Below are 25,165 nucleotides of genomic sequence, written 5' to 3'. Positions count from 1 at the left end.
TCAAGCTTATCAATTTTTTCCATAAATTGTTTTCTTTCTGATGTCCAAGCAGTATTTTCATTTTCCATTTTGTCCATTCTTTCAACCATGTCTTCCGTTTTAGTTTCCAAGTCCATAATTCTCTTTTTCATTTTTTCCTGGCTCTTTGTCATTTTACTAAGCATAATCTCCATATTTATCTATTGTTTAGTACTTTTTGATTACTTTTAATTACTTTTATTGCATCTAATTTACGCATTATTTGCCTCAAAGTCTTTTCTATATTTCCAGAAGAACTTTTATCTCCCTCTTCGTCTGATCTTTCCAGAGAATCTGACTCTCCCTCAGATTCACTATCACTTTCAGTTGCAGTCGTAACTGGGCTTTGTAGTTCTGGTTGCTCCCGTTTGCGCATGCTCCTTCCTTCATGTTTGCGCAGTTCTCGTTGGTCTTTTCCTTTAGAAATGGCCGATGTTGCCGCAGTTTCCTGTTCCGTATCGCCGGTGGTATAATGTACCTGAGACCGCGGTTCTTTGGTAGACGTGGACCTTGCTCCTGCTCCAACTTGCGTTGTCTTCCCAGTATTAGTTTTCTTCATCTTCTGTTTTTGAGGCATAGCTTGAAACAATCCGGAGTAGTTTATAAATAACTTTTAGAAAGTATTGACTAACTTTTCTTCACTTAAACATTAATTTATTAACTTTTTACGGGAGAGCTGGGTTCCAGCGTCTCGATCCTACGTCATCACGTGACGTCCCCCCCCCCCCCGAGAACGCTTCTTTAACTCATATGTCTTAGTCATGTTCTGCCTTGAAAAAATATTGAGAAGAAATCTTTGATATCATTTCAACAGTTGTGAATATTGATTTACAACCTCATCCTATTACAGCAATTTTTGGTTTACCAATGATAGAACCACACCACTTAACCTCCTCAGCATGTTGAATGATTGCATTTCTTACTTTAATGGCTAAAAGATCGATGTTGTTGAATTGGAAAGAGACTAATCCTCCCACTATATTTCATTGGTTTTCTCAAACTATGTTATGTTTAAACTTAGAAAAAATCAGAAGTGTTATATATGACCCTTCTATTAAATTTGATCAGACTTGGAGACCTTTTATTCAACACTTTCAAATGATGTGAGTTGAACCCTTTCCAAACCTATTTTTGTGTTAATATATGTAGGGAGGTTCGGAGCTGGCGACACTAATGATCCTGTTTATTCTTCAATGTTATAAACAGCCCATCTTTCTTTTTCTTTTCTCTGTTTTTTTTTCTTTTTATGTTAGTTCTGTATTGGTTAGGTTAGTTTTTTGTGGGGGTATATTTTTTTTTTTCTTTTTTGGTTTTTTCTCTTTTTTTAGTCTTTTTGGATAACTCAATTTTTTCTTTTATGTTAACTTTACATTTGTATTTTGAACATCCATGGGAGGTTTATTTCCTTTGCACTAACTGAATATGTAATTATGTATGTCTTCTGTTAGCAATGTAATTTTAACAATTATGTACCAACATTATGTATATCCACTATTTTGATAACAATAAAAAGATTGAAAAAGAAAGATCAATAAAAAAAACTTTCCTCCTGCATAGCCCTCCTTTCTCTATCATCCATGTCCCTGTCTAAGAGTTTCTTAAATGCCCCTAATGTATGTGCCGTTCTGACCTCCTTCACAAGGTGTTCAATGCACCCACCACTCTCTGTGTAAAGGTATTTACCTTTGACATCCCGCCCCCATATATTCTTCCAATTACCTTAAAATTATTCCCACTGGTATTAGTCATTTCCACCCTGGGAAAAAGTCTCTGGCTGTCCATTCGATCTATGCCTCTTATCATCTTGTACATATCTATCAAGTCACTTCTAATCCTCCTTCATTCCAAAGAGAAAAGCCCAGGCTCACACAGCCTACTTTCAGAAGACCTGCCCTCTAGTCCAGGCAGCATCCTAATAGATCTCTTCTACACCCTCTCTAAAGCTACCACATCCTTCCTATAATGTAGCAACCAGAAATGAACGCAACATTTCATGTGTGGTCTAAACACATGTGGACATTACCTCGTGGCTCTTGAATTCAATACCTGATGAATAAAGGCCAACACATCATAGGCTTTCTTAAAACCTGATCAACTTGCACAGCTACCTTTGAGGAATCTATAGACATGGACCCCAGAATCCCCCTGTGAAGAAACCTGCCACTCTCCCTGTATTCTGCTTTCAAATTTGACCTTCCAGAGTAATTCACTTCACGTTTCTGGGTTGAACGCCATCTGCCTCTTCTCAGCCCAGCTCTGCATGCTGATAGTGTCCCATAGCAACCTATGATGACCCTCCACACACTATCTACAATTCCACCAACCTTTATGTCATCTGCAAACTTACTAACCCACCTTGCAACTTCCTCATCCAAGTCATTTATAAAAATCACAAAGAACAGGGGTCTCAGAGTAGATCCCTGTGAAATACCATTGGTCAATGACCTCCTGGCAGAAAACTTTCCATCTACAACCACCCTCTGCTTTCTCTAGGCAAGCCAATTCTGAATCCACCCAGCAAAGTTTCCCCAGATCCCATGCCCCCTGACTTTCGGTATGAGCCTACTATGGGGAACCTTATCAAACTCCTTACTAAAATCCATATTCACTCCATCTACTGTTCTATTTTCATCAATTTACTTTGTCACATCCTCAAACAATTCAATCAGGCTCATGAGGCATGACCTGCCCTTCACAAAGCCACAATGACTCTATCTAATCAGGCTATTATTCTCAAAATATTCATAAAATCTTATCTCTAAGATTCCTCTTCAATAATTTGCCCCCCACTCAAGTAAGATTTACTGGTCTACAATTTCCAGGTGTATCTCTACTCCCGTTCCTGAACAAAGGAGTAACATTTGTCACCCTCTAATCATCTGATACTACAACTGTGGCCAGTGAGGATGCAAAGATCCTTGCCAAAGCCATAGCAATCTTTTTCCTCACTTCCTGTAGCATCCTGTGGAATATCTGATCTAGCCCTGGGGACTTAACTATCTTAATGTTTTTCAAATGTTTTGGCACATCTTCTTTCTTAACATTGACATGTTCTGGGTTTTATGCTGACCTCACATTCGTCAAGGTCTCTCACTGGCAAACACTGAAGCAAAGTATTGATTAAGGACCTTCCCTGCCTCCTCTGACTCTAGGTACATGTTTTCTCTTCTACCCCTGATTGGCCCTATCCCTACCCTTTCCTTCTTCCTGTTCATCACATGTTTTCTCTTCTACCCCTGATCGGTCCTAACCCTATATCCTTGTCATCTTTCTGTTCCTCACGTGTGTATATTGCTTTGGGGATTTTCCTTAATACTACTCACCAAGGCCTTCTCATACCCACTTCTAGCTCTCTAACTCCATTCTTCAGTTTCTTCCTGGCTAAATTGTAACTCTTCAGAGCCCTGTCTGATCCTTCCTAAACCTTAAATAAGCACCTTTCTTCCTCTTGACTGGATGTTGCACATCTCTTGTTAACCCACCATCCTTTCCCTGCCTCAATGGGACAGGCCCAATGGGCTCTCTCCAGCCTCGTCAGAAAGGTAAAGGGAGAGCTGGGCCGAAGGGCCTGTTCCTGTGCTGCCCAACGGCATCACAATGGGCATCGCACCTTTCACTTGTCTGTTTTCTCACATCTTGCCATTGCTGACAGGGCCACCATTTCTTCCCATTCTCAACTGCTGAAAGTTCAACTTCATCCTGAACTGCTGAAAATACTTTGACAGTACAATATCATATTAATTCTGAACAAGGAATTATTCAACCTAGTATATCCAATACATAAATGTGTAAGTATAACTTCTTCTCTCCTTTAATACCCATCTCCCAGCTGAGTTCCCGCCATCCTCTGAATTTTATATAAATGCCTCCTTTCCTTTTCTTTATCCCAACAGTGACAGAATAGACTTTTTAATTATGGATTTCACCTCCCCATTTTGCAAAGGCACCCCTATGTTTATATCGCTAATTTTAAGAGATAGCTGCGGTTGAATGTCTGCCATCTCATTTCCTCCAACCCCGACATTGGCAGAAACCCATATGAAATGTATACCCAAGCCTAGACCCTACAGATGTGTTCCAATCTGAAGAGGAATGTCTGGATGACAATTTGAAATTCCTGCTGTAATAGAAGTTCAAAACAGAGAATGAATCAGAGCACCAATACACATATTCAGGGTGTACATCTTTGACCCTTTCCAAGGCTAAGGTGTGAATACTGATGCATTGTCTGATAATCTTTCCTCAGTACCCTTCTGAAACTTTGGAACGTAAATAGAAACACCTGTACAACCACTCACTGGACCTTTTAAACCACCTATGTAGATATGCAAGAAACTATTATATCGCATTGCAGATATTACTGAACTTCCTGTGCCACTGATAAACATTCATGCTTCATCTTGATCTTTTCCTGAAGGCCCAAGACAACGATAGGCAAAGGGGAAAACCAGAAAGCGGTACACTGGGATTATCACCGACATTAAACAACCCAAGATTTGTGTCCATTCATTTCCCATCCACCTAAAACAAAAAGACTTTACAAATACAGTGCTTCCAACACTCTGCTAATGTTGCCAATAAAGGATGAGCAACTCTATCAAGTCAAGTTTAATGTCATTTAACTATATGTGTGAATATATTGCGTATAATTACAATGCCCTGGTTAAGATCTTTACCGCTAAGTTGTAGGTATTTCATTTTAGCAGTTCTGTAAGAGCAGTCTGTTCTGCTTTCAGCTGACTTGGGTTTGAACTGAGATAAGGGACTTTGTTTTTCATCTTAGGAATGTGGTGTCAGCCAGTCAGGATGGTGGAACTGGGAGAAGGTTATAGAGAATGCTGGACGGAGAGGTTTTTGTGATGGACACTGGTGTGGGTCGAGGTCTTTTTGAGGATGCCGCCCCTGTTGAACAAGGCACTTTGTGCAGATGAATGGCTTCAAGGAGGAAGGACCAGTACTCCCGGAGAGACCCGTTTGTTGGACACGGACTTCGAGGGACATTCGGAAGGTGTTTGTTTCACACAGATCGAGGGTCCAGCTCGTGGGTTAAAGATGAGCTCCAACTCATGTGCATATTTGACTGTTTAGTTATGATGGACCCTTTTGTTTTGTTTAAATAACTGTCTGGTTAAGTTTAAATTCTTTAATTTACTTTCTTTATAACAGTATGCAGTGTACGGTCTATGATTTCTTGCCATCGGTGATAGTGGGGTGGGGGGGGGGTGTAGTAAATCACACTGCATTCACACAAACCAGGGTTCCGGTGGGTGAGACATCCCAGCCTCACGTGTTTGGTGGGACCAAAGTCGTATACATCCCAGACGTACGGGGCTGAGGAAAGGTGGTTTCCTCGCAGCGGAGTCCAGGGGCTGTTAACGAAGGCTAACGAACTGCTTTTCCAGAGATGCCCAGTAATGAGGGGTTTCACTGAGGGGGCTATTGTCCCGGGTTGAATTCGTTGAACGCTGTGTGATTGCCCTAAGAATTGATTAAGTGGGCTTGTGTTTAAGACTGTGATAAACCATTGTCCGGGAAAGTGATTAAGATAAGTGGTTATGGGCGCCGCAGTGTTTAAGCGTCGGTTCTATTCAAAGACATTGCCTGCAGCTAATCCTTGTGTTCTGGGCGGGATGGATATCTGCAGCCCAGATGAATTGTTGATTACGGTTTAAAGTAAAGTTGAATTATTAGTGGGAGTAACGATCATGGAAGTTGAACCGAATGGCAGGCAAAGAGGTGGTTTTAGTTCAGACTAACAATGACGAGACGCGAATGGATCTGCCTGGTACCATTGGGGTCCCGGCAGAGGTGGGGCCTTGGGCCGTCAATACTGTCGAAGAAGAGGGGAGTGCAGGCGAGCGTGCCGAACTGGAAGTCGAGTTTCCCGTAGCTGGGGGCGGAGACTTTCAAGAAAAGTTGTTCTCGTTTCTGCGGAGCGAGGGGAAGGAGTTTGCTGATGTGAAAGGTCCTTCTGCGGTTGTTCCAAATTCTGAACTCGTTTTGGCCATTGCATCATTGGTTGATAAATGCAGAAGTATATCTGCGGAGAGCTGACGTTATCGTAGGCTGGGAGTGTTTTCTGGGGTCAAGCCCACATACGAGGGGGAAGAAAAATTTGAGGCTTGGGCTGAGCAGACATCTCAGTTACTGGATGAATGGCAGTGCTCAGATAGCAGAAAAAGATCTGAGGGCCTGCGTATTTCGGATGATCTGGGTTGGTGCCACCAGGCCTGACAAGGCCAATAGGAAACCAAACCCACTGGTGGGATGTACCAAGGTGAGGGCTGCTACTAAGCCGGGTCTCTTAACCAGGGAAACAACCGGTACCTTCTGTTACAACTGTGGAGAAGATGGGCATTGTACAGATAATAGGGAAAAGATCACTCCCCACTGTTATCCAAACTTGGTGTATCATCTGATACCAGTGTAAGATCTGTAGCAGACAGTGTTGTTAAATAGATCTATCCTCGTATTCTTACCCTCATTCAAGCACAGCAAACATTTTCGTTCAGAAAGTCTGTTGCCACCATTCCATTCACATTTGTATCATTACAGCCCCACACAGTACAATAAGCATTAAAATCCACACACCATATAATCTTACATTTCCCATTTCCACCCGCGCTTGCCAATATATCAGGTGTTAACCCTTTCACAAGCGTTATAAAAATTTATTATCTGCACTTCACCATTCGTTACCCAAGCTTCAACCACGATTGACTCCCAATCTCCAAAGCTTTGTGTGCTATCCCATTTTGACAAACATAGCCACTCTTCCATTGTCCCTTTTCCGATCATGTCTTTTTCAACATCATCTTCTATCTTGAAACTTAGACAGGTTTCAACCAGGTTTCCTGTACACATACAACATCAGGTTTATTTGGTAATTCTTCAATAAATTTCTTAAACTCTTGACCATTAGCTAATAGGCTTCTAGCATTCCATTGTAAGATTACAAAACCCATTAGCAACCTTCCTGTGAAGTCTGAACATTATTTACTGTATTCCTCTCTGTAAGGCATCATTAATAACTTACAGAGTTAAGACTTTTATCTCTAGAAGCTTTTCTACAGTTTTTAATATAATTTTTTTCTGCCCTATTTTTAAGTTGTTCTCTATAATTGACCATGTCTATCATGAAGATAACAACTTTATTTTATCAATAATCAAACAATCCTTTGTTATACAATCATACACTTTACACACCGGCTTTAAACTGTCTGTAGTTTGGATAGTCGTTGACACTGTCTTCTGTACATCCTGCAGAGCCTCTGCATATGATATGCCCCTTTCCAACCAAACACGCCACACTTCCACAGATTTCCTATATACAGGACAGACACCCTGCATAAGCTGAGCTAATTCTCCTCGACAGTTGCTACAAGTTAGCCTAATGCCTTCTCCACAATTGCCATAATCATGTTTTCCACCACAGCTACCACATTGCATTTTACCCTAACACACAGCCGTCACATCACCAAACCTCTGGTATTGGCCACCTCACATGGACTTGAACCATATAACATAAATTAACTCTATCTGGCAACTTATTTTCCTTATCAGCACGCATAAACCATCCATTCTAAACCCACCCATGAAACCCTTTTAAACATTTAATGTCCACATCTGAACCTGCTGTTGGGAGTTTTCACTCAGGCAGGGAGGGAAGTAAAAATGGTACGAAGCCTTCCGACTAAATTATTTTAACTTGGTGAATGGATACATCTAGAGGCACGCCAGAAATTATTCCCCAAAACCACTGTCATTCAATATAATTCCTGAGTAGTATTTTCCTTCCTCCCACAGCTTTTTACCCCAAAGGTGTCCCATGTTGCTTCCTATCTTCACAGAATACAAAGAGTTTCCCGTCTCTTAAAGGTTTTGCACCCACAACAGACCCACATTCAAAACTCCACAAAACCTTAAACTCTTCCTTCCTTCTTTTATTTAAATCCTGTCTACTGCCTTCATCACTGGATGATAAGCCATGACAGCCCTCAATTGGCCACTTAAGTTTCCATTTCCCAGAAACCTGCCATTCGTCTTCCTCCATACAAGCTCTATCACAAAATACCACGTCCCGTTCGCTATCTCCTTCTTCTCTATCACCTCCTGCCTGAGAGAAAGCTCCCAACAGCAGGCTCAGTCCTAACACAAACAAGTGAAAATCTGCAGATGCTGGAAATCCAAGCAACACAGACAAAATACTGGAGGAACTCAGCAGGCCAGGCAGCATCCATGGAAAAGAGTAAACAGGTGACATTTCAGGCCAAGACCCTTCACCAAGATTGGAAAAAAAAGATGAGGAGTCAGAGGAAGAAGGTGGTGGAGGGAGGGAAGAAACAAGGTGATAGGTGAAACTGGGAGAGGGTGATGCGAACAGCTGGAAAGTTGATTGGTGAAAAAGATAAAGGGCTGGAGAAGGGGAAATCTGATAGAAGAAAGCAGAAGACCATGGAAGAAAGAAAAGTGGAGAGAAACACCAGTGAGGTGATGGGCAGGTAAGGAGATAAGGTGGAGAGTGAAAGCGGAATAGGAAATGGTGAAGGAGAGGGGGCACTGTCTGAACTTCGAGAAATCGATCTCCATGCCATCAGGTTGCAGATTACCCAGTATAGCGTCTTCATCGCGGCAGTAGAGGAGGCCATGGGCTGACATGTCGGAAAGGGAATGGGAAGTAGAATTAAAATGGGTGGCCACAGAGAGATACCGCTTTTTCTGGCGGACGGAGCGTAGGTGCCTGGCAAAGCGATCTCCCAATCTACATCGGGTCTCACCGATATACAGGAGGCGAGACCGGGAGCACCGGACACAATATATGACCCAAACAGACGCACAAGTGAAGTGTCCCCTCACCTGGAAGGACTGTTTGGGGCTCTGAGTGGTAATGAGGGAGGAGGTGTAGCACTTGTTCCGCCTGCAAGGATAAGTGGCAGGAGGGAGATCTGCGGGGAGGGACGAATGGAAAAGGGGGTCTCATAGGGAGCGATCCCTGCAAAAGGCGGGGTGGGGGTGAGGAATGCTGGGGTTGATCCCGTTGGAGATGGTGGAAGTTCGGGAGAACTATGTCCTGGACGCGGAGGTTAGTGGGGTTAAAGGTGAGGACAAGAGGAACCCTATCCGTGGTGGGGTGGCAGGAGGATAGGGTGAGAGCAGACATGCATGAAATGGAAGAGATGCGGGCGAGGCCCGCGTTAATGGTGGAAGAAGGGAATCTCCTTTCTTTGAAGATGGAGGACGTCTCCTTAGTTACGGAATGAAAAGCCTCTTCCTGAGCGCAGATGCGGCGGAGACGGAGGAACTGAGAGAAGCTGCCTCAGTCGTTTGCTTCAAACCCATTCTGCCCCGGTCTGCCTCACGTGGTCTGTACACCCCAGCTGGGCGGTGAAAAAGGGACAACTCTCGCCTCACACGGTTGAGGAAGTTTGGTATGGGCCCTCAAATCCTAAGAATTTTCTACAGAGGTACAATTGAGAGCATCCTGACTGGCCGCATTACTGCCCGGTATGGGAACTGTACCTCCCTTAATCATAGGATTCAGCAGAGAGTGGTGCGGACAGCCCAGCTCATCTGTGGTTGTAAACTTACTATGATTCAGGACATTTACAAAGACAGGTGTGAAAAGGGGGCCTGAAGGATCACTGGGGACCCGAGTCACCCTAACCACAAACTGTTCCAACTACTACCATCCGGGAAACGGTACCGGATCATTAAAAACAGGACCAACAGGCTCCGGGACAGCTTCTTCCACCAGGCCATCAAACTGATGAACTCACGCTGATTTGAGTGTGTTTCTACGTTACATTGGCTATTCTATTCATTATAATTTATTATAAATTACTATGATTGCACATTTAAACGGAGACATAACGTAAATATTTTTACTCATGTTTGTGAAGAATGCAAGAAATAAAGTCAATTCAATGTAAACGTCACAAATTCAATTCAATCCAACTGGAACTGCGAATGGAACATTTTAACATTTGTGAGTTTTAACTTCTTTGCAAACTCCCTCTTCAGGCCTGATCACAATAAATCCTTCATCTGTGCGAAGCCCTCTCCGTTTCATTTTAAAGAAAATTGCACGTAATAATCCCCTGTCGCCCAATCGCTGTCTCCGAGTTGCTCTCACCCAGCCCCTATCGCCATTGTATTTCGATGCAGAGAGTCAGCCAACGGGACACGCCAGCTTCCAGTTATCAAGCACACGTTGGAGGTGAGAATCCTGTGGGAAGTCAGTACGGGACATACAGATTCCCGGGGGGAGTGACGGCTGGAAAACCTTTGACACTGGCGGCAGAGTAAGCGGTGGAATCAGATATCCCAGCGCTTCAGTATAACTAGTGTGCGGCCGAGTAAGCACTCTGGCGTTTTCCTTTCCGATATTCCGGACGGATTCCTGATCGGTATTCCATCATGGAAACCCCAGAGCCTTTAACTGCCGTAACTAGGAGCAACAAACAATCTGCTGCGGGTCGAGCAGGGAACTGTCGGCATTTCACGAAAACATGTTATTAGGACCGAGAGAGGAGAGAAGAGACGCCAGTTTAAAGGGGTGGTGATGGGGGTGAATCAGGGTCCTTCAGAGACCGGTGGATAGATTGAAATAGTGGGCAGAAGCCAGGTAAGGGGGTTGGGGGTGGAGGTAGGCAGATAATAGGTGAAGACAGACAAAAGGAAAGATGGAGATGTGACGGAAAGGGGAGACAGCTAAGAGTATAAATCCAGGAACCATGAGGGGATGAAAAAGAATAATGTGGGCGGGTGAGGGGTGGAATAGGGGAAAGGGAACAACATTCGGAGGACTGGAGGAGGATTGGAAGGAGAGGGGTGGGGTCACTGTTCACGAGGGTTCCCCGACATTGTAAACTTTGTTGTTTGAACACGTTACCTCTGTCAATTTGAGACCAAAATACTACCTTAAATAGAGAAATACATGGGGTGTTATGTTGAAGTTGCGACTTTGGCGAGGCCTAATTTGGAGTATTGTGTGTAGTTATGAACACCTACCTGCAGAGAGATGCAAGTTTGAAAGAGTACAGGGGAATTTAAAAGGAGGACCTGAGTTATAATGAAAGATTAAATAGGCTAGGGTTTTATTCCCTGGAATGTGGAAGATAGAGGGGAGATTGGAGAGGTGTGCAAAATTATGAGGGATTATAGATAGGGTAAATGCAAGCAGGCTTTTTTCCGCTGAGGTTGGGTGGGACTACAACCAGAGGTCATGGTTAAGAGTGAAAGGTGAGATCTTTAAAGGGAATATGAGAGGGAACTACATAGAGAATGGTGAGACTGTGGTGGAGGTGATTTTAGTTTCAATATTTCAGAGAAGTTTGGATAGGTATGTAGATGGGAGGGCGTGGTCAGAGTGGAGGTTGATGGGATGAGACAGGACTAGATAGGTCGAGAGGCCTGTTTCTGTGCTCTAATCGTCTATGACTATAAGAGACTGTAAGATTTTGGGGGCTCAGGGGCCCCATAAAGAAGGTGGGGGAAGGTGGAAAACCAATCAGAGGAAAGATCAAGGGGAAGCAGGGAGGGGATAGGCAGGAGAGGTGAAGAAGGAATCTAAGGGGAAAGCACTATGGGTAGTAGAAGAAGGCAGAATCATGAGAGAGGTGATAGTCAGCTAGAGAGGAGGCAGAGTGAAGGTGGGATGGTGGAAGGGAGAGGGAGGGAATTACCGGAAGTTGGAGAATTCAACGTTCATGCCAAGGGGCTGGAGACTACCCAGACGGTATATGAGGTATTGCTCCTCCAACCTGAGTTTGGCCTCATCATGGCAGTAGAGGAGGCCATGTATGGACATATCCGAATGGGAATGTGAAGCAGAGTTGAAGTGGGTGGCAACCGGGAGATCCTGTCTGTTGTGGCGGACGGAGCGGAGGTGCTCGACGAAGCGGTCCCCCAATCTGCGTCGGGTCTCGCTAATGTAGAGGAGGCCACACCGGGAGCACCGGATGCAATAGATGGCCCCAACAGACTCACAAGTGAAGTGTTGCATCACCTGGAAGGACTGTTTGGGGCCCTGAATGGTGGTAAGAGAGGGTACAGGTGTAGGGACAGGTGTAGCACTTATGCTTGCAGGGATAAGTGCCAGGTGGGGGATCTGTGGGGAGGGACGTGTGGACCAGGGAGTCATGGAGGGAACGATCCCTGCAAAAAGCAGAGAGGGTTAGAGAGGGAAAGATGTCCTTAGTGGTGGGGTCCTGTTGAAAGTGGCGGAAGTTGCGGAGGATAATATGCTGGATCCTGAGGCTGGTGGGGTGGTAGGTGAGGACAAGGGGAACATGGTCCCTGTTGTGGTGACGGGAGGATGGGGTGAGGGCCGAAGTGCAGGAAATGAAGGAGATGCGGGTAAGGGCATCGTTGATGACGGCAGAAGGGAAACCACGATTCTTAAAGAAAGAGGACATTTGGGATGTCCTGGAATGGAAAGCTTCATCCTGGGAACAGATGCGGCGGAGACGGAGGAACTGGGAATAGGGAATAGCATTTTTACATTTGGCAGGGTGTGAAGAGGTATAATCAAGGTAGTTATGGGAGTCAGTGGGTTTATAGAAGATGTCAGTGGACAGTCTATCTCCAGAGATGGTGACCGAGAGATCAAGAAAGGGGAGAGAAGTGTCCGAGATGTACCAAGTGAATTTGAGGGCTGGGTGAAAGGTAGAGGCAAAGTCGATGAAATTGACGAGCTCAGCATGGGTGCAGGAAGCAGCACCAATGTTGTCGTCAATGTAGCAAAAGAAAAGTTGGGGAGCAGCACCCACTTCAACTCTGCTTCCCATTCCCATTCGGATATGTCCACACATGGCCTCCTCTACTGCCATGATGAGGCCAAACTCAGGTTGGAGGAGCAATACCTCATATACCGTCTGGGTAGTCTCCAGCTGCTTAGTATGAACATTGAATTCTCCAACTTCCAGTAATTCCCTCCCTCTCCCTTCCCCCATCCCACTTTCACTCTGTCTCCTCTTCTCGCTGTCTATCACCTCTCTCATGATTCTGCCTTCTTCTACTTCCCATAGTGCTTTCCCCTTAGATTCCTTTTTCATCTCTCCTGCCTACCCCCTCCCTGCTTCCCCTCCCCCACCCCTTGATCTTTACTCTGATTGGTTTTCCACCCTCCCCCCACCTTCTTTATGGGGTCCCTGCCCCCTCCTTCAGGTCTGATGAAGGGTCTCGGCCCGAAACATTGACTGCTCATTTCAACGGATGCTGCCCGACCTGCTGAGTTCCTCCAGCTTGTTTGTACGTGTTGATTTGACCGCAGCATCTGCAGTGTACTTTGTGTTTACCGTAAGATTTTGGGGTCTGGAACATTATTACATTCCTTACGTATCAAATTATCGCACTGATATCCTTTGAGTTCCTGTTTTTCCAGCAGCTGTCTGACCTCACGTTCCACCCATTCCATCATCTGTCATGTTTTCCTGTTTCCACCTGTCGTGCACCTGCTTCTGTTCACCAGCCCCACTCCTCCCACTTCCCCACCCCCATGTAGCTCCATTTACCTGTCAGCCTTCACCCCTCTTTGGCCCACCAATCACCAGCTAGCCTCTGGCTCACCCCACGCCACCTCTCTTCATACTGGTCCTCTACCCTATCTCCACCTTCCGTTCGGAGGCAGTGTCCCAACACAAAATGTCGACAATTCTCCCTCCCCTCACCCCACAAAGAGGTTGCTTGACCTGGTTAGTTTCTGCAGCACGTGTTTGTTACTTAAAGTAACTGACTGTTGATTACTGTCCCATGTTTAAATTCTGGGGTTTGCATTTGTATATCCCCCTTCACAACCCCCAACATATTTCAAAACATCCAAATTACCTTTGGTAACAACTGACAGAGCAGGGAAATCTGACAACTAATATATCGGTTCCATCATACTGCACACATCAATGAGACAAGACCAACATGAAAGTTAAGAACTGGAGCAAACCTCTTGATTTCTTGAGCCACTCTTCAGTTTAATAAGATTATGGTGCATCTGTCTGTAATGTCGAGTCCACATTCCTGTCTACCTGTGGTAAACTTCCACTCCCTTATCAAGAAATCACCTGCCTCAATTTTAAGAATATTGAAAGAATCTGCTTCCACTGCCATTTTAAAGAAGGACTTTGCAAAAACCCAGAGCACGCAGAGAAATATTCACCTTATTTCTTTAAAGAAGCAAGCCCTGACTTTTAAAGGCAAGTTGGTTCTGGATTCTCCCACAAAACGTAACGTCCTTCTCCACAAACAGAGGAATATACAATGACAAAGTAGTTGAATGTAGAACAGTCCAGCACAGTAACAGGTCCTTTGGCCTACAATGTTCTGTTGAACCATTTAAACTAGTAATCAAATGGACAACTAATCCCTTCTGCCTACATAATGTCCATATCCTTCCATTTTCCTCACTTTCATGTGCCCATCTAGACATCTGGGGGAAGTCTCTGATGTACTGCCCAGTCAGTGCATTCCAGTATTTTAGTAGTGAAGGAGATAGGATAAATAATGTCTGGTACGCCAGGGACCTGGCTCTTAGAAACATGTTCTTAAAAACCCATCAGTTCAACCTGGGCAAAAGACAACATTTTGGTTGTACATTTCAAATAAAAACAGAATATTATAAAGAGATTAAGAACTCTAATTCGTCAAGTGTGAATTTATCAATTTTGAATTCAATGAGGAGAGAACAGTATACTATTGGAATAGTTAGAATTTGGAAACTGTGAAGCTATAGGAGATTTAGTGGTTCTATGGACACAGATCATTGAAGTGTGATTGGTAGGTGCAGGTGATTTTCATAAAGGGTAACAAAATCCTAGTCTACTTATGCAAAGGAGGAGTGTCAGTTGGTGTGATTCCACATCTATACAAAGCCCTATCTAAACCCCACCAGGAATAATGAGAGTGGTTTCTGGCACCAAAACTTGAAAAGGATTTATTTGAAAATGCTCAGAAAGTCGAGCAGCAACTGAAGAGAGAAATGGAGTCAAAGTTTCAAGTTGATGCCTTTTAATAGAATAGAGAAGTTTGAAAACAATTATGTTCTAAATTGTACAAAAAGTAGAGGGGTGGAGAGAACTTAATGACCACAGCATTAAGGAGGAATAAAAATGGAAGAGAAAGAGAAATTATTTGCACTATTTGGGGAGCATATTCTAAACATCAGAGACATTTAGAAGTGAAGATATTTAAAAGTCCAATGTACAGAAGGTGATGGAACTTTGGAAATCTTCGATAAAGTGAGGCATGAGAAAAAGGCAATTATGTGGAAAAGGTGATTATAAAAACTTGGAGCATAAGGTTGAGTGAGCCATTTTTTTTGTTCATGGTTCAATTAGAGAAAATGTCACATTACTGAGAGGTAATGTTGCAGCTATATAGGACCCTGGTCAGACCCCACTTGGAGTACTGTGCTCAGTTCTGGTTGCCTCACTACAGGAAGGATGTGGAATCCATAGAAAGGGTGCAGAGGAGATTTACAAGGATGTTGCCTGGATTGGGGAACATGCCTTATGAGAATAGGTTGAAAGAACTAGGCCTTTTCTCCTTGGAGCGAAGGAGGATGAGAGGTGACCAGATAGAGGCGTATAAGATAATGAGAGGCATTGATTGTGTGGATAGTCAGAGGCTTTTTCCCAGGGCTGAAATGGCTAGCACGAGAGGGCATAGTTTTAAGGTGTTTGGAAGTAGGTACAGAGGAGATGTTAGGGGTAAGTTTGTTACTCAGAGTGGTGAGTGCATGGAATGGACTGTTGGCGGCAGTGGTGGAGGTGGAAATGGAGAGGTACATGGAGCTTAAAAAATAGAGGGCTATGGGTAAGCCTAAGTAGTTCTAAAGTAAGGACATGTTCAGCACAGCTTTGTGGGCTGAAGGGCCTGTATTGTGCAGTAAGTTTTCTATGTTTCTAAAATTTGGATTTTATTAAGTATCTCAAAAGCAGTTCAAATGAAGGAGATCACTATCCCATTTGATTCCACATTTCAAGGCTCAGCTGCATTCTCAATTCAAAATTCAGAGAAAATTTATTATCACAGTACTGTTACATACCACGTAACTGGGTGTCTTACCAGCAAAGATAGAAGTGTCCGTTGGAGTCTGGTACTATTTTCCAAACAATGTTTATTAGTAAAATATACAAATCAATATCAACAATGCAAATATACAGATAATACACGTTAGCAATACTAAACCTAAAAGTGTGGGTATAATAATAATCAATAATAAACAAGCTCTATCGATGTCTAGGGGATAATGTATTGTCATATGTGAATATAAAGTTCAGTTCAGTTCATGTAGGCTGAGGTAGTTGTTGGTTCTTTTGTTGTAACCGTTGGAGGGAGAGAGAGAGAGCGATCAAACAGTGACAGCTATTGTCTTGCAAACCTTCCTTTACGATCTTGATCCGTCGATGTGTTGTTGTGGCCGTTCAGGTATGACCCCCCTGTCGTTTAGCTAGACCGTTCTATGGTGGACTCGTCACCCAGGCAAGGGTGGGCACACACACAAGCCCCCACAGGCCTCACTATAAACACTGTGAGTTCAAATTGACCAATCCTTCGTTCGGTCTCCGATGCCCCACACTTTTCTCGTGGGTTCCAACACTTAAACAGTGCTCACTAGTGTGTCTCTTGGTGCCTCTCCTGGTGTGTCTGAGGGGTGTCTCCCCAGACCTCACTTTTATCCCTTCTCACGGGGTCTCAGATGTCAATCAGTTTTGAGTGGCTTAGCCCATCAAACCAGCCCACTCCGGCTGTCCACTGAGGAATTTTAATGAACAGAATGGTACCAAGTAAACAGCCCTCTCTGGAGTCGTGAGTCTTACAGGAGTCATAATATGGTCTCTCTCCCCCGGTGTTACCTCGCCCTTGTCTGAAGCAAATGCTCCAGTCCCAGTATGTTTTGTTCCATCTCTTTCTCTCTCATTAACAGCCTGGCAACAGTAACGGTTTGTAATTCTCCCAGAGGAGGGGGACATGGGCAACCCTGCACCCTTCTGCCCATCAGGGCTGTTCATCCTTCATAACAGTACATATGTGCCATCATATACAACCCTGAGATTAAACTTGTTGCAGGCAAACTCAATAAATCCAATAACTATAACTGAATCAATAAAATACCACAGCAATTTAGGTGTTCAACCAGTGTGCAAAAGACAACACTGTGCCTGTGGCAATACACAAAGAAAGAAATAATAAAAAATAAATACACAATAAACATTGATAACATGAGATGAAGAGTCCTTGAAAGTGAGTCCATAGGTTAGGGGAACAGAGTGCAGGGACATGTGAAGTTGAGTGAAGTTATCCCCTCTGGTTCAAGAGCCTGATGCTTGAGGGGTGATAACTGTTCCTGAACCTGGTGGTGTGAGTCCTGAGGCTCCTGTACCTTCTTCCTGATGGCAGCGGTGAGAAAAGAGCATGACTTGGGTGTTGGGGGTCCCTGATGATGGATGCTGCTTTCCTGCAACAGCGCTCTGTGTAGATGTGCTCAATGTGAGAGGTACCCCTTGGAGGCTTTACCCATAATGGATGGGCTGTATCCACTACTTCTGTAGGATTTTCCATTCAAGTAGGGATGAACAATAAGTGATGGCCTCGGCAGCAATGACCCATATTCTAGTGCTGCATTTTAAGCATTCTTTCTAATGCCAATTCTTTTATCTTTGCTGGTGATGAAAGTATACAGAACTTCTTCAACTTCCTCTGTTTAGCAAATTGAATCCATTGATCAACCATGAAGCCTTAATGTAGATCATGGCATCTCAGACAAAGCTATTCTGTCTTTCCCTTTAAACAGCCTGGGGTGCAGGATCCTGATCATACACAGCCAATAGGGCTACAGAAAGTGTGGGTTTCAAACAGAGCCTGGATTTATTCAGCCTATAACCTAGCATAAGAATGCAACTTGCCTTATGAGTTCAGTGTGAACCCCAATAAAGTAAGTGACATATTATTGACTGTATTTACGTCCATTCTGTTGAATTAATCATTTTTGACTTGATTTTAGGGAATGGCTGAAGTAACAAGTGACTTTACCAGAAGTGTTGAGATTCAAATCATCAACAACAGTGAGAACCAGAACTTAACATGTCCTGCGTAAGTGTTCCAACGTGTGATATGCGTTCCGGAAAACGAGGGGGGCTGGGGTTTCCCACCTACTGTTCTGAAGCCGAGCCTGCCAAACACCACGGGGGTACAGCTGCTAGAGTTAGTGCCTCATAGCGCCAGAGACTAGATATAACCTTGACCTTGGAGTTCCTTTGAGGGAGTTTGCTCATTCTCTCTATGGTACTGTGGACTTCAGAATCAGATTTAATATCACCTGCATGTGTCAGGAAATTTGTTGTCTTTTTGGCAGCTGAACATTGGGGGGGGGGGAGAGGGGGGAGAGAGAGTCCGATTCATGAGATTGAGGGGTGCTCGATCCCACCCCAAACCTCAGTTTGTGTGGATGCTGTGTCTTTCCCTCCCCTGTTGCAAATTAATGCCACAAAGTAACTGACAGGACACTGCATACGATTAAAGGAATTATATTTATGAATCTTAGCTAAAGGGTCAGTAAAGAATAACAAAAAGAAAAGGCCCATTCTAATTGAACAGTCAAATGTGCACAAGTTGGAGCTCATCGTGAACTTCTCTGTCACTCACGCGCTGGGCCCTCGGTCAATGTGAAAGCACACACCACCTTCCGAACGTCTCTCACAATCCATCTCGAACAAACAGGTCTCCCACCAGATCGTACGCTACAGCCGGTTCTCCCCAGCATTGTCTCTCTTCATCTCCTCTCGAACAAAAGAAATCCTCAAGCCCAACATTATTGTCCCTCACCAAGAAAACCCCCCACTAATTGGATGGCACACATTCCACATCATCCCTTATCTTCAATGATAACCCAAACAGGCTGACAGCAGAACAGCAGCTCTTACAGAGCGGCTACATGAAATCCCTACAGCATAGCAGTAAAGGTGTGAACCAGGGCATTATATATATATAGTTGAATAAGTAATGCAAAATGTAGTGAGGTAGTGATTCATGGGTTCAATATCCATTAAGAAATCAGATAGCAGAAGGGAAGAAGATGGTAGCAATGAGAAGAGGGCATGTCTTGGGTGCTAGGAGTCCTTAATGATGGATGCCGCCTTTTTGAGACATCACTCCTTGAAGTTGCCCTGGATGCTGGGAAAGCTTGTGCCTGTGATGGAGCAGACTGGGTTTACAAATTTCTGCAACGTATTTCCATCCTGTGCAGTGGATCTGATTTCAGGCCTGCAAGTAGTTGGTTTAATCATCCATTGTCATTGTCCTGAGTGTGTACAGGATGTGAGTAGTACAAACCAGGGCTGGTTGATGAGAATGGCAAAGTGAAGGTTGGCGTTTGGCATTTTTGTCAGTCAGGGAAATAGTTAAATCCTGGCATCCTCTGTATGTCCTTCCTGTCGAATGCCAGGGTTTTCTCCAGGTGCTCCGGTTTCCTCCCACAGTACAAAGAACTGGATAGGTTAACCGGCCATTGTAAATTGCCCCGTGAGTAGGTTAGTGTTAAACTGGGGATGTGAGGGATGGCTAGGTGTTGCGTCTCGAAGGGCCTATTCCACCTTGGGTCTCTAAATAAACTGATAAATGTGCATACACAGAGGAGTATAATGAAAATTTCAGCAGCATCACAATAACATAAACTTACAAAATTTTTACAGGAAAATACAAATAGAACAAAAACATGCCCATTAAGTGGCCCTAGTGTTGCTAAACTGTAGTGATCAGGGTTTTGCCAGTTGGTTCAAGAACTGAATGGTTGAAGGGAAGTAGTTGCTCTTGAACTTGGTGGTGTGGGACTTCAGGTGTCTGTGCCTGCTGTCTGATGGTGGCTGCAAGAAGATGGCATAGATACCCATAGTGAGGATCTTTGATGGACGCATTGTCTCCTATAGATACAAAAATTCCAAAATGCAAAATCTTTTAGAGCACTGACATGGTGTCACAAATGGAAAATTCCAGAAGGTGCAGGGAAGGTTCACGGCGATACACGTGTCTCGGAGCAGCACAGACAGTCCCGAGGAGTGACCTCACGTATGTAATGAACAGAAGCTAACGAAAAATAGAAAAACATTGCATAAAGTGAAAGAGTGGACTTGTCAGCTTCAGTGAACATGTGTGACTTAACTTTATGCTGATCACAAAACAAAGATCTATCACAACAAACTGAAAACTGAAGGTAATTGTGAACGTTCAATCGGCTGATTGCAGAAATTTAAGAAAAGGCACAGTATTAAATTATTTAAAGCATCTGCTCACCATGAAGCAGCAGGAAAATTCATTGATGATTTTACAGAGATTGGCGCTGATGAAAATCTAACACCGGAAGAAGTCTGCAATGCTGATTGTTTTTATATTTTACCTAACCCCCCACAAAAGGAGAATACAAATACAGTGTAGTATAACCTTCTAGTCAAAACATGGCACCGTAGTTGGAGACTGGATTCCACTCACTGACCACTCTCTGTGTAAAATACTTACCCCTGACATCTACTCTGTGCCTACTTCCAAGCACCTCCAAACTATGCCCTCTCATGTTAGCCATTTCAGCCCTAGGAAAAAGCCTCTGACTATCCACACGGTCAATGCCTCTCATTATCTTGTACACCTCTATCAGGTCACCTCTCATCCTTCAATATTAATGGCTTGTAATAATTTTTACTGTTGATGTGTATGTGTGATGAACGAGTGTAAGACAAAGACTGCTTACCAGTAGCACTTAAATTCAGAGTCGGAAATGATGGGGATCCCAGGCTATCTCATTATACATTCCAAAATCTGAAACAAGCATTTTGGGTAAGTGATACCCGACCTGAACTACCGATGGTGGGGAGGGATGTATCTGTGATGTTTTGGGCAGAGTCCACTACATTGTGCAGCTTCTTACATTGCAGTCCATTTGAATTGCCATACCAGACCATGGTACCACTGGTCTGGATAGTACATCTGCAGAGGTTTGTTAATGTTCAGTGACATTCTGAACCTCCTTGACTTCCTGAGGAAAGTGTACCAGTGACTTTGCTTTCTAATGATTGTACGTGTACGCTGAGCTCAGGATAGGTAATCTGATATGTAAATGCCACAAACTTAAAGCTGCTGACACTCTCTCCAATGGAGACTGGCATACCTTTGCCCTCCTTCCCCTTCCTGATTCAACAATCAGCTCCTTAGTTTCGCTGACATTGAGTGAGATGTTATTATGGCAGCAGGTGTCATATCTCCATAAGACCATAAGTCAGAGGAGCAGAGTTAGGCCATTTGGCCTGTAGTGTCTGCTCTGACATTTAATCATGGCTGATCCTCTTTTTATCCCCTCCTCAGCCCCACTCTCCGGCCTTTTCCCCATAACCTTTAATGCTGTGGCCAATCAAGAACCTATAAAGCTCTGCCTTAAATACACCCAATGGCCTGGCCTCCACAGCTGCCTGTGGTAACAAATTCCACAAGTATACCACCCTCTTCCGAAAAGGAATTTCTCAGCATCTCTGTTTTAAATGGATGCCCTTCTATCCTGAGGCTGTACCCTCTTGTCCTAAACTCTCCCACCATGGGAAACATCCTTTCCACATCTACTCTGTCTAGGCCTTTTAATGAGTTTCCCCCTCATTCTTCTAAATTCCAGTGAGTACAGACCCAGGGTCATCAAACATTCCTCATATGATAACCCTTTCATTCCCAGAAACCTGCTTGTGAACCTCCTCTGAAACCTTTCCAAGCCCAGCTCATTTTATCTTAGATAAGTAGCCCAAAACTGTTCACAATAGCTAAGGTGAGGCCTCACCAGTGCCTTATGAAGCCTCAGCATCACATAGAGCATAGAAATCTACAGCACACTACAGGCCCTTCGGCCCACAATGTTGTTCCAACCATGTTGTGCTATACAAATAACCAGCAGGTTTCATTGAGACACTCCCCCATTCATGTGATTACTTTGAGTACAGAAGCAGAGATACCAAATGCTCACCCCTGCTCTAATATTCTAGAGTCTTGAAATGAAAAGCTGGCATTACATTTGCCTTCCTCACCACCGACTCAACCAGTAAGGAGCATAAGGGGAGGGTAAAAGATGAGATTGATATAGCATTGGTATCAATAGATAGCTGATCATTGATACAGATTTGGTGGCCCAGAGGGATTGCTTCTGTGCTCTTTCTTTCTTACTAACTGCCTGTTACACCTGCTGGTGTTTAGGGCAGCAATGAAAGTCCTTCATCACAGACACAGAAAATGGCAAGCTGGCAGTCCAACACTCCCATCTTAATTCCATCGGCTACAACATAACGCCAAAGCGGAACTTCAGAGATGCTCACATTCTGAAATAAAAACAGAAAATGCAGAGAATGCTCCGCAGGTCAGGCAGAGTCTATGTAGATAGAATGAACATTTTTGATGGGAGGTTCTCCACTGTTATGTGCCTACTACACTGCCAAAATTTAGTTTTTCGTTACACCTGTGCACACAACAATAAAATTGACATTCGACTTTGACTTGAAACATTAACACTCTGTCATCATCCTCTAAAGGTACCTGTCCCGCTGAATAGTTCCCACATTTTGCAATTTTTGTCACAGAAATGTTTAGGGTCACAGCATGTAAATGATATATGGCAGCATCTGGACTCTATTTACAGAGAGTAAACACGAGATTCTGCAGATGCTGGAAATCCAGAGTAACACACACAAATGCCAGAGGAACTCGCATCTACAGAGAGCAATAAATGTTTGATATTTCAGGCTGAGACATTTAATCAGGATGTTGAGCCCCGATAAAGAGTCTCAGCCCAAAACGCCAACTGTTTATTCCTCTGCATTGATGCTGCCTGACTTGCTGAGTTCCTCCAGTATTTTTGTGCGTCCCAACAGATAATGCTTTATTTGCAAATATTTAAATGCAGCTGATAACATGTTTAAAATGAATGTGTAATGCCATTTACAGATTCTTTGTTTATTCATTGAGATAAAGCATGGACCCGGCCCTTTGAGCTACACTGCCCAGCGGTCCCCTGATCTAATCCCAGCCTAATCATGAGACAATTTACAATCACCAGTTAACCTACCAGCCAGTATGTCTTTGGAACATGGAAGGGGGCCAGAGTGTCCAGAGGAAACCCACGCAATCACAGGGAGAATGTACAAACTCCTTACAGGCAGAAACAGGAATTGAACCCAGGTCACCTTTATTATAAAGAGCACCACCATGCTGCACTAATGTTATGGATGAATTTGTACAAGTGCCTTCCGGTTAAAGGAGCTAAACGTGCTTGGGCTGGGAATGCAGGAACGTGATTTCAGGACCTGAGAGGAGCTCACCCTTAATGCCCTGCTTTCGCCTTTGTTTATTTACAGAGTTTACCTTTACAGTGGTTTTATTGCCACCTTGCCAACACCCATTATTCATCCCGGCCATAAAGGAAATGCTGTTTTCGTGAGGACCTCAGGTACAGCTCGAGGCACTGTTGGGGTGCTGACCTACGGATTTGGTCAAACCCAGATCTCAATGCTTTTCTCCAATCCATATGATTACAACTTATACCCAATGGTTTCTGCTCTCTATATCCCTCCTGCGCCTGAATTAACAGACGAAAGCCTATTTAACAAGATGTATTATGAACTGCCACAGAATGAGAACTTTGCGAAAGCAGAGCTGCGCACTGGGTCTGCAAAGATTTCAGTTACTGGGGGTAATCTTGTCATTTCAGCCACGATTAAAAAAATGGAGAAATCCCTCATTGATGTGGTTATCAGAGATGCTTATTTGCCGAGTAAATTCTGAATTGGCAGCCCAAAACATAAACTGTTTACTCTTTTCCATAGATGCTGCCAGGCCTGCTGAGTTCCTCCTGCATTTTGTATGCATTGTTTTGGATTCTTAAGTGATTTATTTTCTTTTGATTTGATACACTCTCCATCGTTAATAAAACTACCCTGATTGTTTTATTAAATCTTTATATTGACTATATTGAGCTAAAGTTGCACTTCCGTCATTTTGATTTTTATTCAGATTGAAGTACACACTGTAGTGTTTATTGGTACGGTACTGCTACCGTATTCACTGTGCACCGTGTATATATTATAACAATGTTTTCAAAATTATTCAGCCTTTTGAGACGTGCTGACTGTCTGTGCGAGAGTTGTTGGAGTGAAGCATCTTACTTACCTGCTCGTCGAAACCCACTTCCCTGTGAGAGGCGGGGACTGGTCTGTGTAAGGAGCATTGTAGACCCCCCACCCCACCGGCTTCCGTTTAGCTGATGACGTTGTAGGTTTCTGCAAGTAAAATGAAGTGAGGCGCTTTTATTGAACTCCACGGCGCTCCAACTCACCACCCAAAAAAGAAATTCACCAAAACCAGCACCGTGAGCCCGTCCGGAGCTCGGATGAGCCGCCCTGCTCGGGTCCTGTGTTCCGTGGGTGGAGTAACAGCAGGTGTCTCTGGCTCGACCTGAGGCATGTTTTCACACTGACGGTCACGTTGAGACGCCAGGGTTCAGGTTCAGGTTTACCCATGATAAAAGGATTTTCTCCTCATTCCAAAACGCAGAACGGACTACCGTCAGGGGGCCAAAGGGAATGTTAGTGCGAGTCACGGCAGACAAAAACAAATGAGGCGGAATGTCGTAGCCGTCGATCCCAGGGGATTGTGTGTTTGTGACTGTGTCCTCTCCAGCGCTCAAGCCTGGGCGGGAAGATTTGAAGAACCGGTAGTTGCCCATGTAGCGGGTTCCCCCTCTCCAGGTCACCAAGGGAAGGGCAAACGCCGATACAGCTTGGCACCAGTGTCGTTGCAGAGAATGCCAGAGCGAAGTTGTAAACAACATCAAACTGCCTTCGCGACCCTGGCTCCGGATTTCTTCCTCGGGGTTTACTCCCGAAACCTTTCCCATGGGCGGGTATGGCCGCAAGGCAGCAGAGGTTTAAAATGAGAGTTTTCCTTATCCTAGGTGGGCTGCCGTCCAAGGCTGATGACCGCCCCCACCCGAAGCAACTGGTTTTGAGGCACCAGTGGTCCGCCTTTGCCCCGTCTCTTGTCAGTAGAAACAGTTCCGCTGGGCCCAGTAGTTAAACCACACGTGAAGGTCAAGAGTTGGACTTGGTTGTCAGAGGCTATTTGGAGCACTTTATAG

General features: G+C 44.2%; 1 protein-coding gene across 1 annotated transcript; it reads left to right on the top strand.

Moving 5' to 3' along the window:
* The first annotated feature begins 10,113 nt into the window (after positions 1–10,113).
* On the top strand, positions 10,114–24,000 carry LOC140731996 (hydra actinoporin-like toxin 7). Its single transcript, XM_073054056.1, has 3 exons — positions 10,114–10,234; positions 18,017–18,105; positions 23,388–24,000. The coding sequence occupies exons 2-3, from the start codon at positions 18,020–18,022 to the stop codon at positions 23,812–23,814; spliced, it is 513 nt and encodes a 170-aa protein (XP_072910157.1). The 5' UTR covers positions 10,114–10,234; positions 18,017–18,019; the 3' UTR covers positions 23,815–24,000.
* Positions 24,001–25,165: the final 1,165 nt, after the last annotated feature.

Source organism: Hemitrygon akajei, chromosome 8 (genome assembly GCF_048418815.1).
Source record: "Hemitrygon akajei chromosome 8, sHemAka1.3, whole genome shotgun sequence".
Taxonomy (NCBI): Eukaryota; Metazoa; Chordata; class Chondrichthyes; order Myliobatiformes; family Dasyatidae; genus Hemitrygon; species Hemitrygon akajei.
Note: the sequence above shows the minus strand (reverse complement) of the source record. Positions and strands in the feature narration are given on the sequence as shown.